At 41.9% G+C, this 16,092-nt stretch overlaps 1 protein-coding gene across 2 annotated transcripts in view; it reads left to right on the forward strand.

Annotated features, from left to right (window-relative positions):
- clasp1a (cytoplasmic linker associated protein 1a) overlaps positions 1-16,092 on the forward strand; it is a gene marked incomplete at its 5' end in the record, with an annotated part of 114,158 nt that overhangs the window by 43,989 nt on the left and 54,077 nt on the right. For both annotated transcript variants that reach the window (XM_080019567.1, XM_080019568.1), the window contains one exon: positions 2,302-2,372. In XM_080019567.1, coding sequence (XP_079875693.1) covers positions 2,302-2,372 — 71 coding nt within the window. The remainder of the gene's footprint in view (positions 1-2,301; positions 2,373-16,092) is intronic.

Here is a 16,092-nt window from a genome sequence, read left to right on the forward strand (position 1 = left end):
TTAAATGCTCTCACGTACTGTATGAGCGTGTTGGGGTTAAAGGGACCTGTCGCTGTTTTAACCGGATCAAAGCCGCTGCGTTTCACCGTCACCTTTCACCTTGTGCCAAACTACCAATCCAACTTTATTTTTCATCCAGCCCATATACGGGGGGAGGGGGCGTGGGGATGGGAGGAGATCTAAAAACACATTTCAACGGAAAATCAAAATAATCTACTTGAATCCTCGTCAGCGTTTGCAGCCTGTTGTGGGTTTGGATGGAGCAATTCGGCCTATATTTGGATTTAGAAATGCAAGGGGCATTCTAAATTGCCCCTAACACTCCAGTGCCTTATTTCCCTGAATATATGAATATAATATGGAATCCCTAGATGTATGTGCTTTAAATCATCTTTCTAAACGGCCACTCCTTTCTAAAAGCTTGGTAAACTCTGTGTGACAGAATAAATATAAGCACGTGAGCCATGGCCCGGGATTTTAAAGCCCCGATGCGGAGGTTTCCACAGAGTCTGTTTATCTGTCACGCAGCTACATCACCAACAACAGCAAACGACAACATCAGCGACAAGATCTGCAAACATTTATATAACGATTACAAATATTGTCACAGGATCCCGCGTCAGTAGAAGAAATAGCACTGTTACCACTTTAAAATGCTTAGAATTCGGGGAAAATAAATTTGTATGATTATACAGTAATTGAAGATAGCCAAGTTTAATGTAACTGAATTATGTTCAGTGTGTGCCAGTGTTTACCTCCGGCCCGAACGTCTTGTGTTTTTTACTTTCCTTAGCGTGTGAGATATCTGAGCTCTAAGCAGCCAAACTATTATTTTATACTATACAGTATGTTAACAATAATAGAAAATAAATATAATAATAAAAAAAATACATTGAACGCATAGTGCTTTACATTAATAGAAGACAATCGAATTGTAAAAATAATAGCAAACAAACAAGCAAAAAGCATTTAATACAAAGTGCTGTAGAATAATTACATAATTCAAATAACAAAATTAATAAAAACAGGGTAACTATAGGCTAATAAAAGAAAATACAGTTTCCAAAATTGCATTAAAATAGGGTTAGGGTTAACAAGAAAAAATGCATTTAATAAAAAAGGTCAATATTATACTACAGACCACATCCTCCTTTTAATTCTCCAGTTTCTTATTTAGATTGACATCTGACAACAAAGTGATTTTAAGAGAATTTGCTCCAAGTTGGTTAATTTAGGGCATCTTTGCTGCCCTAAATGCAGTCGTTTTTCGGCTTTTCATTTCCAGCTTTCCATAAAAAACAAAAACAGAAGTGGTCAAAAACATAAAAAAAATAAACAGAAAATACAAAGGTAATTCTATGCACAGGATAAGTTAATGGTAAAGGTATAAATTATAATTGTAAAGCCTTCTATCTGAATATTAATTGGGACACAACCACTCCCTCACACCGTTACCGGGGAGAGGTTTCGGAGGCGGGGTTTACTCAAAATCATGACTAAGTTAATCCTAGAGAAATGAATCCAAAATTTAAAAGAGGCCTTTCTGAGACATTGCTTCACTTCAGTTAGTTCTACTTGTCAGCTCCTTCTGTCTGGCCATGGTCCTGGTCGACCCGGGGGCCACACCCATTCATCCAGAGATAAACCTGCCTCTGGTCAGCCTTGATTTGAGCCTTCGCTGAGACCTATATCTATAGGTCTATGCTATAATCTTCCTTCTGGAAATCTGTTTTTGTTCTTTTTTGTTGTTTTTTTTTAAACCAAGACCGAGAAACAAAGGCCGTTTCAGTTAGTCCGGGTTTAAAGTGGGATTTAGATGAAGCCCGATATGTGTCCCCCAAACATCCCCTGAATGTTTTTATAACGCTGTGTTCAAGGCTCGCAGACATGGAAACTGTAAAGGCTGATTCATGACTTCAATCCCTTTTTTAACCCTCACGTGTCACACGCTGTATCTCTTCATTTATCACAGCCCACACGTCTTTATTCTACTGCATTTTATTTTTATTTTTTAAATGACTCTCCGGCCTCCCTGACATGGCCAATAACTCCCAGCAAGGTCACCTCACCGCACCGCTCTGTCCATTAAGCAGTTCTGGACGTTGGCCTCTATTTTGGTTTTTGGGCTCCGGCAGAGCGGAAGCGACGGACGGACGGAGCGCCGTGCTCCTTCCATCGCCTGTCGCTTCACCTTTTATCTCTCTCGTCTGGTTTCTGTTTTATCCGCCGTCACATTTCACCTCCTAAATGTTTAAGGTGTTCCTGACGCGCTCCGCCCCTCCCCTCTCCTTCTCTCCGCAGGTTGAATGTAATCTTCAGTAAATTTGACGAAGTCCAAAGATCTGGGAACATGATCTCGTCCTCCGGCTCCGGTGAGTGCAGTTAGTTTTTTTGCTGCTTTTTTTTTTTTTTGCGTTGCTCAGCCTCCGGCTCAGCTGTCGCCACGTTTCTGTTTCTCTGTTTTGGTTCATTTGTAAATTTTTTATGTGGTATTGGTGTTGCTTCCCTGGGAGGAGGGCGGGGACATTTGTTCCCAGAAAAATGCAGATAAAGAATGTGATCTGTGCTCGTCTGTATCTGTAAGTACCACAGAGCAGGGGCTTCCCAAGCTTGTTTTCCTCAGCGACCCTCTAAATCCAACCTGATTCAATCTGAGGCCCCCTATTTAACAGCCCCCGTGTATTTATTATCCGTCCTTTTTGTTGGTTATTGGTTGAAGTTTTGTGGTAGAGAGAGCAAGTTTGGATGGATTCGATCACAATTTACATTTGAAACAACACACTCAGTCTTTTATTTATTATTATTACAACACTCTACGACCCCCGAGGTTGGCAACCGTTGCCACGGAGGACCATGAGTATGTCGTGGCATAAGTAGACACAGTGGGAGCTGCTCTATCTGTTTAGCTGATGGACCCAATGGCACATATATATATATATATATATATATATATATATATATATATATATATATATATATATATATCCCAATCAATCCTAAAAATTAAGCATTTCTGCAGATGACAATTTTACTATTTTTTTCTATTTTTATTTTTCTATTTGACTATTATCTATCTATCTATCTATCTATCTATCTATCTATCTATCTATCTATCTATTTACTATTATTATTTCAGTGTTTTAGGTTATGTGTTGTTCTTTATCATAAGGCTTGGTTTCTAGGTTGGGTTTGATCTATCTGTCTGTCTGTCTGTCCGTCTGTCTGTCTGTCTGTCTGTCTGTCTAAGCTTATTTATCTATCCGATGAACCAAACAAGGATCAGGTTTCTTTTGTTGTTTTGTTATATTTTGGGTAACAAACGACCTTGTGAAGAGTTACGGAGGAAGGTGGCAGCACTAATCTGAGCCTTAAATTAAACCCAGTGTTGTCGCTTATCCCAGAATGCCTGAATGCCTGCAGGATGCCGACGATTGCACCGCTGCACGTCCGTCTTAGTGTCTTCTCGCATTTCTTTCCTCGTTGTTGCACGTAAAGTCTTTCGGGTCTTTCAGTTCCCAAAAAAATGAATAATAATAATGGGCACAGCAGCTCGAAATAGAATGAAACAGGCCGTCTTGAGTTGTGGCGTTAACACCAGGATCTGTCTAGCTGCTGAGTCACACAGTGTGAAACGGGAACAGTGGGAAGCTGCCTTGCAGTTTGGTTCTTTTTAGGATTTGTTTGAATGCGGTGGAATTCTCCATGACAACGAAGCCATTTAATAATGAAGAGAGAAGATACCTACAGGGGTTTTTTATCAGCTGATCAGTGGCTCATTGCCCGTCTCCTCTACTTGTTTACCAACATTTTGTCTTCACATGGTCTGCCGTGTGTGTGTGTGTGTGTGTGTGTGTGTGTGTGTGTGTGTGTGTGTGTGTGTGTGTGTGTGTGTGTGTGTGTGTGTGTGTGTGTGTGTGTGTGTGTGTGTGTGTGTGTGTGTGTTCTTGGAGGCCAGACGGACAGCAGCCTGCTTGTCCTCCCCAGGAGGTTGGCTTCCCCTAGGCCTTTCAGCTCTAATTTTCCCTCAGTGGAGCCAGAAAACTGGGCTGGTACAATAAAATCTAGATATCATCCGGGGCTTTGGTTTATCATGATGTTTTGATATAATTTAATGTTGTCTTTGAGGCCGCATTCCAGTAAAGTATATGCATTAGCCTCGTAGACTGCCTTCAAATCAATGCCTCTACCTGCTTGGCCATAATATCCAGATATTTACAAAGTGAGCGGCATTTCTTTATGGAGTTTGCATGTTCTCCACATGTTCCCATGGGTTTCCTCCAGGTGCTCGGTTTCGCAGACCCTGAATGTGCCAACGCTCCTGCCAATGCCCCTGATCAAGGCTTCGGTCAAGATCTGGAGTTGGGCACCGGAACGACCCGCTGGTCCGAGATACGTAATAAACTAGGCTGGGTCAACTAATTTCCCCCCAGAGGGATTACTAAAGTATACATAATATAATATATAAAATCCAAAGTGACTTTCTTGTGTGTAGATACAGTGTCCTATCAAAGCACCAAAAGTCAAAAGTTTTGCAACATTTGATGTTGTAAATATTAAACTGGAGCAGACTGTAGCCAGTCTTAACTGCAACCTTCCAAAAGAACGATCTGCATGATGTGGAAAAGACAATCTAGAGCAACTCCAGTGGGGAGAGGACAGTCGGAAGGAAAGACCGGTGTGTTCCTGTATTTTTGTCGCTGCGGAGGATGTTTCTGTTGCTCAGGGCGACACCTCGGGTGCTGACAAAGCCTCGTTCCAGCTGACGGTGTCTGCTGCTGATCAGCCGACAGGAAGGCTGAGCCAGGGGGAGAACGCCACCTTTCAACAGAGCGTCAGGATCTCAACAAGTCTGTGTCACCGCCGCTCCACTCCGGCTTTATTTAAAGGGGCGATAGACACCTTTTTTGCTTGTACTTATCATTATGAAGTTTATGTTGATTGCACAGTGTAACGGCTATAGAATAATGACACCGTCAGGGTTCAGTTGGTCCCTGTAAGCCTCCATATCACTATGCATTCTGACTGCCACCGGGTACCAACTCTCTGGAAAATTATCAATTTACCGCCGTGAGTCTCGGGAAGTGCGTCAATCAATGCGTAACCATTAGTGGAAATGGCGAACGGTGAAGCAACCCACTCCACGTAGGGCTCCACAATTAGTCGAATATTAATCGTAATGTTGATATTGGCCTCCACCATTAATTGATTGTGGCCGTGGACCGTTATTATTATAATTTTTTCAATTTGCCTGCTATCTGCACCGTCTCAGATTGACAAAACATATTGCGCCAATGATGTAACAGCGCAAACACGTCCATAAGGTTTTGCAGCTGGGTGCAGTTTTCCTTTGTTTTTCGTCTGATCACGATTATCCATCTGTGGCAAAGTCTGAGGCCTGCTGGAGCCCGCTGCGGGCTCCGTGGAGCAGGAAACGGGCACTCGCAGCCGAGATGCGTATCGGAGTGTCCATCTACGCCACTGCTTGACACTTGCTTATTTTACAAATTATCGGTCTAAAATAAATATAAAACGTAAAATAATTGTGGCACAGTAGTTATATTGATAAAAAATGACTTAATAAGTAAAAATAAAATGCAATAAAAGCAATAAAATGTGGTGTTAATGAGTGTGGCCTCCAGGTTGATCTGGACGACAGAGGAAATGGATTATCTGGACTAAGACTAGCGTCAAAAACCTGACAGATGGAGCTGACTGGTCCTTCCTCACCTTAGTGTAGGACGTCCTGGTCCAGAGCTAACTCATCTTAATTCATGCAATGTCCTAGAAAGGCAGCATTCATTTAAGTAGGATGATCTAAGTCCTGATTTAGATGAAACCCTGACTGCGAGAGAGTTATGGAAATCGTTATGATAACTCCATAACTATTCATTCACTCAAATGGGATGAAAAAAATAGTAGGTTGATGGTACCATCAACCTACTATTTTTTTCATCCCATTTGAGTTAAAATTAATGACCAGAAATGTCTGATGATCATTAATCAATATCACTAATCATCGATTAGTGATATTGATCCTATATAATTATACTCTGTATTTCAATATTGTCACTTGTTTCACTATTTATGACAGAGTTAGGTGCCAGGATAACTTATTTTTCTTGGTGGAAGTTTCTAAACATACTGAACAGAGGTAAACCACGCTTTTTGTTTATTTTTTAACCTATAAAAAGTGGTTGAGCTTGGAGCAACCAGACCACACAAGATGGTTGGAAATGGCCCAGGTCTAGTTGCTAGCATCTGGGCAGTGGATATGGTCGGGCCTGTGAAATGGAACCATGTGACATATTGTGTGATTGCTACCAATTTTCCAACACATTGAGAAGATTATCTTAACTTAAGAAAGCCGCGGGTTTCATTTAATTTATGTCTTCTAAAGAGATTGATTCCACCCAGCGCTGGATTGCTGACAGTTAAATTTGAAGGGGAAGAGGAATTCTTCACATGACAAGATGATAGATTTGGGCAGTTATTGGACGATTTCTCCTCGCTTGAATCGGGACCATCTGTTCGACTCAGTTCAGAACTTGTTCATTTCGCGGAAAAACAAATTGTGTCTGTTTGCCTCGGGGGTTGAGATGGTCACTTTTTAATGTGGGGAGAGAACTCGGCTCGCAGAGATGGCAGAGGATGAGGGAACAAGGCCAGGAGTGGGAAGCGAGTCCACGGCGCTGGGACACCGGCAAAACAAAAAGGTGTGGGTCCGTATCGAGAGGCTCGCGGGTGTTGAATCTCGGGTGTGACCGGTCAACTCCAGGTGGAGAAAATTCATTGGTGTTTGGAGACCGGGGCTGGTGTCACGTATTGCTATGAAACTGTGTTGCTGTTTTTCAAAACATAGATTTCACATTGGGTTAACGTCACAAATTCTTGCCATTCTTGCTTCTTGATCATGCCATTACAAATGTGCAATTGCTGGTAATCAGTCACTGTTTACATGAAGGTACAGTGTATTTCCAAAGTTCCTGACACATGAAGCTGTCAGACGTAAATAAGACTATTTGCTTTGGATACCGGAGTGTAACTAAAACAAGTTACACTGTACTTACGCTAAAGCAGACAAATGATCTCCCAAGACCACTGGAAGAGGCATATTTTTCTTCTCCATATTATACACATCGGAAAATCTAGCTTTTCTAAATTGTCAAGTATGGCGTGTAGTTAAAATGATTATGTAATATTGCAGCATTTATGAAACGTGTAGGATGGGGGAAGATCAAGAGAGGCAGAGCGGGGGAAAAAGAGAATGAAACGAGACATTTTCTGAGATTCAAATGAAAGCAATTTTCGAGCCTTGAATGAAAAAAACGCAGTCGTATGCCGAGGAGCTTACCAAAAAAACAAAAGGACCGAAGAAGACGACAAACAAGTTACAAGATCGAAGACCTATGTGCAGACGAGAAACAAGAATCATTTCGGGTGTCTGGGTCCTCATGAAGGTGGCGTGGGTTCCTGCCTGAGGAGGGACCGGTGAAGCGGTTTGGCCAGACTGGCCTTCACTGTGTCGAGAAGGCCAGTCTGGCCTGTGTTGTATTGAGCAAATCAGATCAGCACATCCTGTATATTATGGCCCTTTATGGCTTATGTAAAGCACTTTCAATTGCCCTCGTGTATGAAATGTGCTCGAAAAAATGAACTGGCCTCACCTTCACTAGGATATGAATGATGGCGGCAGAGCTGTCACAGGTATTACATAATCGCCTGATGGCGATTATTTGAGCTGATCTTGGTCATTATTTCCATACCAAACTTATACGTTTTTGTCCAAATGTCAAGACAATTTCAAGCCCATGTGAGATGAGTCGCTACAACAAGAACGTGAATTTGGTTAGCTTCCATCAGTCAGGTTGAAGCGAATTTTCGACCTGAATCAATGCTAATAAATGCCTCTTTAAAGGGTATGTGTGTCATTACTCAGACACATTATACTATGATGGTGATTCAATAATCGCAGTTACTGTTATGACAGTTTATTATCAGCTAAGGTTTCACGGTACCTCAGCCTCCAGTGGCTGCTGATCCTCCGTCTAGCGCTTACATCGTCACCGCATTTCAGAGGGAGGGAGGGAGGGAGGGAGAGAGAGAGAGAGAGAGAGAGAGAGAGAGAGAGAGAGAGAGAGAGAGAGAGAGAGAGAGAGAGAGAGAGAGAGAGAGAGAGAGAGAGAGAGAGAGAGAGAGAGAGAGAGAGAGAGAGAGAGAGAGAGAGAGAGAGAGAGAGAGAGAGAGAGAGAGAGAGAGAGAGACCATCTCTCCAGCACCGTTTAGTAAACAGGGAGGAAGATACGTGGAGCACAAGCTAGAGAGAGCAGCGTAGTCCTCTGTGCAGCATCGTTGGTCTTTTAACTTTCCCGTCTTGTCTCTCCTCTCTGCTTGGAAGGAAGGCTTTGCACCATGACAGCAGGAGAAGGTAAGGACACGGGCTGGCTTTTCAATAAAATTGTTTATGTTCAAATCAATTAACTAAGACATTACCATTCGGTGATGCACGGTTTTGTTGTCTAACTTATGAAAGTAAGATATGACGTATCATTTGAGTACTCAAATATTGCAGTGTTTAATTACCCAAATTTAACGGACTAATGGAGTTGGACTAGAAGTTGTCGTCGCCAAATAAATTCCATATTATCCACCAATCCTCTGGCATTCTCCTTATCTTATACACTGCCATGGGCCCTGGGAGAATGCTCGCTTCTGATTGGCTGGAGCAAACACAACACAACACAACAGAGGTTTTACGAGCTCATTGTCATTTTGAACTGTGGTCTTCTGGCCCGGTTTCCAGATTCAGACAACTTACGTGTGTGTGTGTGTGTGTGTGTGTGTGTGTGTGTGTGTGTGTGTGTGTGTGTGTGTGTGTGTGTGTGTGTGTGTGTGTGTGTGTGTGTGTGTCTGTGTGTGTGTGTGTGCGCGCACGCAAGTATGTGCATGTTTTGAAGAGATCAGTGATAGAGCATTTAGAGTCTTTTTTTAACGCATCGGTTGATACACAGTGGTTAAGTCATCAAGTTGGTGTGGTGATACTTGGAGGGCTGCTTGCGGCTGGAGGGCGGGTTGCTGGAGACAGATCCTGTTCTGTGTTCTTAGTGTTGACGCCCAAAGCCATTGGAGACCAAACCTTGGACTAGGCCTGGGCAATATATCGATACAATATTGTGATAACAATATAAGATATGACTGGTTATTGTGAGAAAGTTGAATACAGCTTTTAAGGCTGCATTGCAGTAAAATCATACCATTTTCTGAAATCATAGACTGTTCTTGCTGTTCCTATCAATGCCTCTACCTGCTTGGACATAATATCCACATTACTAATAATTGTTTCTCAACTGACTCTTGCACGTTCATATGTTATTTCATTAACGATTATCCCCAATGTAACGTCAAATTATCGATAACAAAGAATTTGTGGCCAGTAGCAGCCTGATCCCATGCTGTTTGTTTTGTTGTCACTGTATGTTTTTGACGCAGTGTTGAAACTGTTTTGCTCGACTGGCCCCGCTGGGCTTTTGTGTGTAGAACCCACTTTAACAGCACAAAGGATTTGATTTTGTGTTATTGTATTGTCTTATTGTAGTATTGCATGTTTCAAGAGCTTGAAACCTTTTAACTTTTGGTGCTAAAATAAATAATTTGTCAAACAGGTATGACTGGGTCTCTGGAATATACCGTATACTTAGAAGGGAGTGCCCAAAATTAGAGATTAATGTTTAAGCGTTCAACACCCAGGAGCGCCTGTTGGATATCTGCACTTGTTAGTGCTTGGATTCTCTTGAATGAAAAGTCATCATTTAGCTCTCAGGTTCAGTTCCAGAACAGAATAACTTATTAAGGTGACAATGCCTAAAATGACTAGTGTGTCATCGGCCTGCCTGATTTATGGAGAAAGCTTGTGTGTGGTGTGTGGTATTGAGCCAGGTGGCCTACCTTTCATTTTGACAGCCACACTACGACGCAGGGAAAAGAAGGCCAAGTTCAGTCTTCTCGTAAAAACTCGGTAAGGACCTTCAAGCACTTTCCAAGAAGATCTGTGCTTGGAGTTCCCGGCATTTAGTTCGCTATCATCTATACAGCTAGATGATATAGCAGGTTTTGGCAGTTTTTATAAGGCATCTGTGGGTCATTATAAATGAGAAGGTATTACATTATTTAAGAAACCTAAGGGGTTAAATGCACTTTGGAAATCAGGAGTATTAAACAGCTTCTTGCTTAACTTTTGCTCTGAGGCATGAGCTAAGACTTTTGCTGCCAATAGTATTAATAATAGTATTTGTTGATACTTGCAGATACACGGCTTTAAGATGAGTGCCGTGCACTGCTCGGCATTGTGTTCCTTTGATAATTTTACCCTAAATGGTCATTCAGATCAGAATTTGATTATTCTCAGCTCGGCCAAGCCACAACAGAGATATCTCCATCTGAGACAAAAGCTCCTATTTCTTTCCCTTTCTCAAAAAAAGCTCCAATTGTCTCTTTAAAAAAAAAAAATATATATATATATATAGAATAACTATCAATGCTGTGAGGTCTCTCAGTTATATCAGCCAGTTGGGTCTGCATGAGCCCATTTATAGTCGGCAGATGTATAATGCAATGGAGTCCCGCGAATAGAGTCTGTATTTATAGCGTCCGAGCAGGCTGTTGGCCAGCGGCCATGTCTTAAGACACAGAAGATGACAGCGTACGGGTGGATTGTGGTAGCAGTGCCAGCTCCTTGGTTCATGATGTCTTCACACAATCAGAGAGTGTCTTTGTGATTGGTTTGATCCCCGAAGCATTGTTCATATGTTTGTTGGACTGTGTGTGTGTGTGTGTGTGTGTGTGTTTATGAGCAGGCTCTCTCATGCGTCCTCAGGTCTCCTGTTATATAAACATTGCAGACACTGCGGGGCTGTCTTGTTTCTCAGGGCAGTCCCGGTGCGAGGCTCTGGGGAGCGTCAGGAGGCGTGCGCCACACAGCTTCAGTAGAATAGTAATAACCAATATGCCCGCGCGTTTGTTTCGATTCTTTCTGAGACAGGTTGTCAGGGGAAATTGATCAAACTGATGGATTGATCGATATTCATCAAGAATAAATACAATAATAGAAAAATTTGATGGTGTTCTTCTTTTCCCTGCGCTTAAAGGCTGCGTCATCATGTATGAAGAGGACTTTCTGAACTGTTCTAGCTGCATGAAATGAGCAATGGAAGTCGACCCACATTACTTAAGATGGTTTTTCAAAATTTTCTTATGTACATAAAGTTAAACTAATATTGGCATTGGATTTTTGCCTCAACCTCCTCGCTCTAACTTCACTACAGACCCATTTACACTGAGTGTGTGTGTGTGTGTGTGTGTGTGTGTGTGTGTGTGTGTGTGTGTGTGTGTGTGTGTGTGTGTGTGTGTGTGTGTGTGTGTGTGTGTGTGTGTGTGTGTGTGTGTGTGTGTGTGTGTGTGTGTGTGTGTGTTTGACAGTGGTGCAGTGTGGAAGAGGTTCCGCTTTGTCCTTATAGGAAAGCCTGCCTATATTTGGCATTTGTTTGGCAATCAGGTCGACTGGCTGTCGACCTGATTGCCTTTTATACCCAATCTCATGTGAGAAGGAATATTCCCCACTGAGATATTCACCTCCTCCTCAATTTTCATCAATATTTTCATCAGTAATTCTGCAAAGAAGTCTTATTACCCATCACCATTCATACTGTAGGAATCAATCCTTATGCTACAGAGTCTTACTTAACAGGCTAAAGATTTGCCAAGAGCTGAAAATATGAATTATTTTTGGAAAGATTATGCTGCATTCAATACGCTATAAGTGACGTCAAGTCCAAGCTTTTCAGAAAATAGGGAAAACCATAGAATTGTGTTATGTAAACCTGTCTTCAGCCAGCAGGTTTTCTGCTGACGGAGCGAGGCTGCTCGCTGCTCTACTCTAGGCAAACATCAACTTAACACACACTTAACACGCTTATCACTCCAATGCGCCCATTTCTCTTCTCTTTTGAGATATTTTGACACCGATCAAACCGTACTTCCTCAGCTGATATTCTTATTCTTGAAATTAGGGCGTGGGCGGTGCAGAGAAACAAAGATGGTGGGTGAGAGAATGGGGTGGGTGGCATGTCACAAATGGAGAAAACATAGGGGTGAGACAGGGGAGAGATAAAGGCAGAGCCCATGGACCGTGACGGTCTGTCTGAATGACACCATTGTGCTTTCTTTCTTCCCTCTGTACACTCTGCCCATTAAATGAGCAGAAGAGGGCTGAACATCCCTCTGCCTGTGTGACTGTGGTGATGAAAGAGGGTCTTTGAGACCACCAGGGCGTGCCAGGCTAGTTGGTAGCCTCCAAAGCTCTCCACTCTGCCGTCCGTATGGAGGAACGTGCCCAAACAGGACACATTACAACACAAAACAACTTACAAAAACAGCACTAAATGTGCAAATGAATGCCGTCTGCCAGAGGTGCCTGAACGCTCTCTCTTTGAAAGTTGCTGATATGGACACATACTGATGGGCCCTGGGCCTTTATTGGAGCATGAAATGTTTTGCGTTCAGAATATTTGTTGTACCCCTCTCTCTCTCTCTCTCTCTCAGTTTCCCTTTTCTTTTCAACTTTCCATCCTTTGCCTGACGGGCGGACATACTGTCACCTGCTTCTCTGCATTCCTCCATATTCCATTTGATGTGAAGTCACAATGTGAAACCGTTTTTGATAGAGTTCAACCTTATTATTGTGAAGGTGCGCAAGCTGCGAAGAAGAAAAGCTGACGTCACTTCCGTAAACAAGACGAGGATCCTCCGGTTTCACTTGTCTGTGAAACTGTCATCTCCGTGTTGTTATGGATAATGGGTTGCGGAAGATCTAATATATATCCCAGAACTTAATCTGACAATTGCGATGGATCTAAGGACTGGACTTAATTTTCCCCGATGATAGTCCGCCATCATCCAAACTATTCGCATTCTGGGAGCTGGCTGAATGAAGTTTTGGGAAAACTTTGAAGGTTATTATGTCAGAAACACAGTTGGCCGCACCCTCGTCATTAGCAAGCCATAGCTCTAAATATATTGGCTTGATTCACATAAGTTTGATAGCTCTGATTCGTCACTTTCAAATTATGTGGAAAAAAAACTCAAAAGGTACCAAATGTACCTAAAATCCGCGGTGGGTTACATATATGTAGTGTCTCAGGAGGTTGAGCAGGTCATCAAGTAATCTGAAAAGTTAAGTGTCCTTGAACAAGACAATTAACCCTGAATTGCTCTTGATTGCTTTGTCCATTGGTGTATGAATAATTTTAAGTCTTCTTTGGACAATAGTGTCTGCTTAATGATGATCTTATTTAAAGATGTGATGTAATCTGTCTGGCTTGTTTCCCCTTCAGTTGTCTCCGCTTCCAAAAGTAACCATTCACAAGCATTCATATAATAATCAGTACCAAACGCCACCTACCAGCTGGGGACGTTTCATAAAATTTAAATGACTAATGTAATTTGTAAAAAGCTATGACATTTGATACTCCAAGCAGTTCATATAAGTATCAACAAAGTCACCTTGTTATATTACCTAATGGCCATCTTGGCATACAGTAGTAATTAAACAGTGAGTCGGGAGGGAGCGGTGTTTGTTTGTGGCTGTGGCCTGTAGTGGCTAAATTGTATTTATCCATGTACTTCTATATGCAAATTGCTTTTTTGCAGCTTAACCATCTCAAATTTTATTTAGGATGAATTTTCTATTGATTTCAACGATGAGCGTCTTAATCATTTGAATTTGTCGTCCTAGAGTTTATGTTAGAGAGGCGAGATTGAGATGGTTTGGACACGGTTGTAGTGGAGATGAGTAACATTGGGAGAAGGATGCTGAGGATGGAGCTGCCAGGCAAGAGGAAAAGAGGGAGGCTAAAGAGAAGGTTTATGGATGTCGTGAGGGAGGACATGCAGGCGGTTGGTGTAAGGGACGAAGATGCACAGAAGGTATTGAAGGCAGATGATCTGCTGTGGCGACCCCTAACGGGAGCATCCGAGAGAAGAAGAAGAAGAAGAAGAAGAGTTTGTAAATGTTGAGCCAACCATATATTCTATATTGTTTGTGCACCAGCGAGCACCACACTCATGCTTGTATATTTTTTAAGAAATCTTACCTTAAATATATAACTTTAACATAATTATAATTAGGATAAAGCCAACCAAAGTAATTACATTTATTTTGTAGTAATTTTACCTGTTATTTCTGTGTGTTACCATAGACCTCTTGAATCTTGAATCTATTTTAAGATTTATTGTGTTCGCAGACCCTAAGGCAACATGCTACAACATGCTGATTATTTAAAATACTCACAATACATATTGGTGTTAAAAATGTGTTTGTTTAACTGTATTTGTTGTGCAAAAAAAATGATTTGAAGGTAAGGTATTCGATTTTTATGATTTTGAATATCATGCCCTAAGAGAATATAGTTCCATGCAATCGGTAAGTTTATGTGTTGCACGTGCATAAGATGAATAACAATAAAAGTCATACAACTGATAGTAATCCAGGCTAATGCAGTCAAGGTTAAAGGAAAATCCAACTGTAAAGCAACATTAATCTTGTGTTTAAGTGATTAAGTCTTCCTTTGGGTCCTGTCAGTGCAGTTCGTTCAAACTGCAATAGCAGGTGAATGTAGAGGTGTACTGTACTCCACAGCATTTCTAACACTACCTTTTTGCTATTAACACTTGTTGATTAATTGCTCAGCCAGCAAGAGAAAACCAGGCTGGTGATCTTGTTCGTGAGCTAATGTAGAGGACAATCTAGCAGACTTCCTTGTGTTTTAGTCCATAATCAGGTCAGGCTCAGAATCTAGGCGAATTGGTCCATTGTGTGGCGGACCAGCCGGGCCGCTAAAGTATGTGTCCAGTCTATTTGCCGGCTGCGATAATATTGTTCCCGGAGAGAATGGCCCTTGTTATTCTATTCTCTGGTATGTATGCACTACTGTTAGGTTTTTGTTCTTTTGCTGGAGACAGGGAAGAAGTGATTGTAAGGAGTGATGTCTGACAGAGAGCTTACTTGGCTGCATTTACGTTTGCACTGACTCTGCACAAAGGAACCTTGACTGACTGCTTCGACAGTGTTGACGACCAAATCTGGGACCCCTTTCTATAGAGTAGAGGACATTTATGTTTCCGTAGCTATTTTATCAGGGGTTTTTTGTCAGTTGGTTGTTCGCACTACTTTCCTCTTATTTATTCCCTTATTGTCCTGAGTCAGTTTGTTAGAGGACGTTCTGGTGGATGTCCTGGCCAATAAAATCCCAGAAACCCAGTGACCGACTATAGTGTTACTCTTCTCCCCCCAAAATTTCAGAATATAAATGTATATGGGGGAGAAACCTTTGTAAGAATAGAAAATGAATAATTGGTGGTCAATGTTGATATTGAGATTAAAAATAAATGTATTAATTGAAAAAAAACAACCCTGTGCTGTCGCCGTTGAGGAACCTTATGGAGATGGCTTGTTGATAAGAAAGATGTGTTTCCCATACTTCTGACATTATTTGGTAAAAGTTGAATTTACAAACTCACTCGCTCAGCGTGACGTCACGTTTTGTTGCCATATGTCAATAGGTTCGTCTTTCCAATGCTCTGATTGGTTGTAGGTCTATACAACGCTCTGATTGGTTGAAGGTCTAGCCAACGCTCTGATTGGTTGAAGGTCTAGCCAACGCTCTGATTGGTTGTCGGTCTATCCAACGCTCTGATTGGTTGTCGGTCTATCCAGTTGTGTCAAGAGACATTTTGGTCTGCGCCTGTTGGTAACGCCCTTTGGAAATAGAAAGTGAACTGAGAGATCCTAGACTAATACGCATTTGCAAATTAGTATGGGAACGCCAGGCTAATTATGTGAGTATACCTCAAAAGCCTCTGTGATTAGACGGGGTTCTCAAGCATTCGTGCGCATGCTCTTGGGTCCATGAACTTTAATAGCAGCCAGAAAGTGCAAAGATTGGGGGGTGCACTGAACAGCATCCATTGGCAGCAGTGAAAACCACGGCTTGTCACAATTTTGTACGGCATACTTTGTAGACCGATAATTGATTCCCTCTG

Source organism: Zeus faber (assembly GCF_960531495.2).
Source record: "Zeus faber genome assembly, chromosome: 18".
Classification (NCBI taxonomy): Eukaryota; Metazoa; Chordata; class Actinopteri; order Zeiformes; family Zeidae; genus Zeus; species Zeus faber.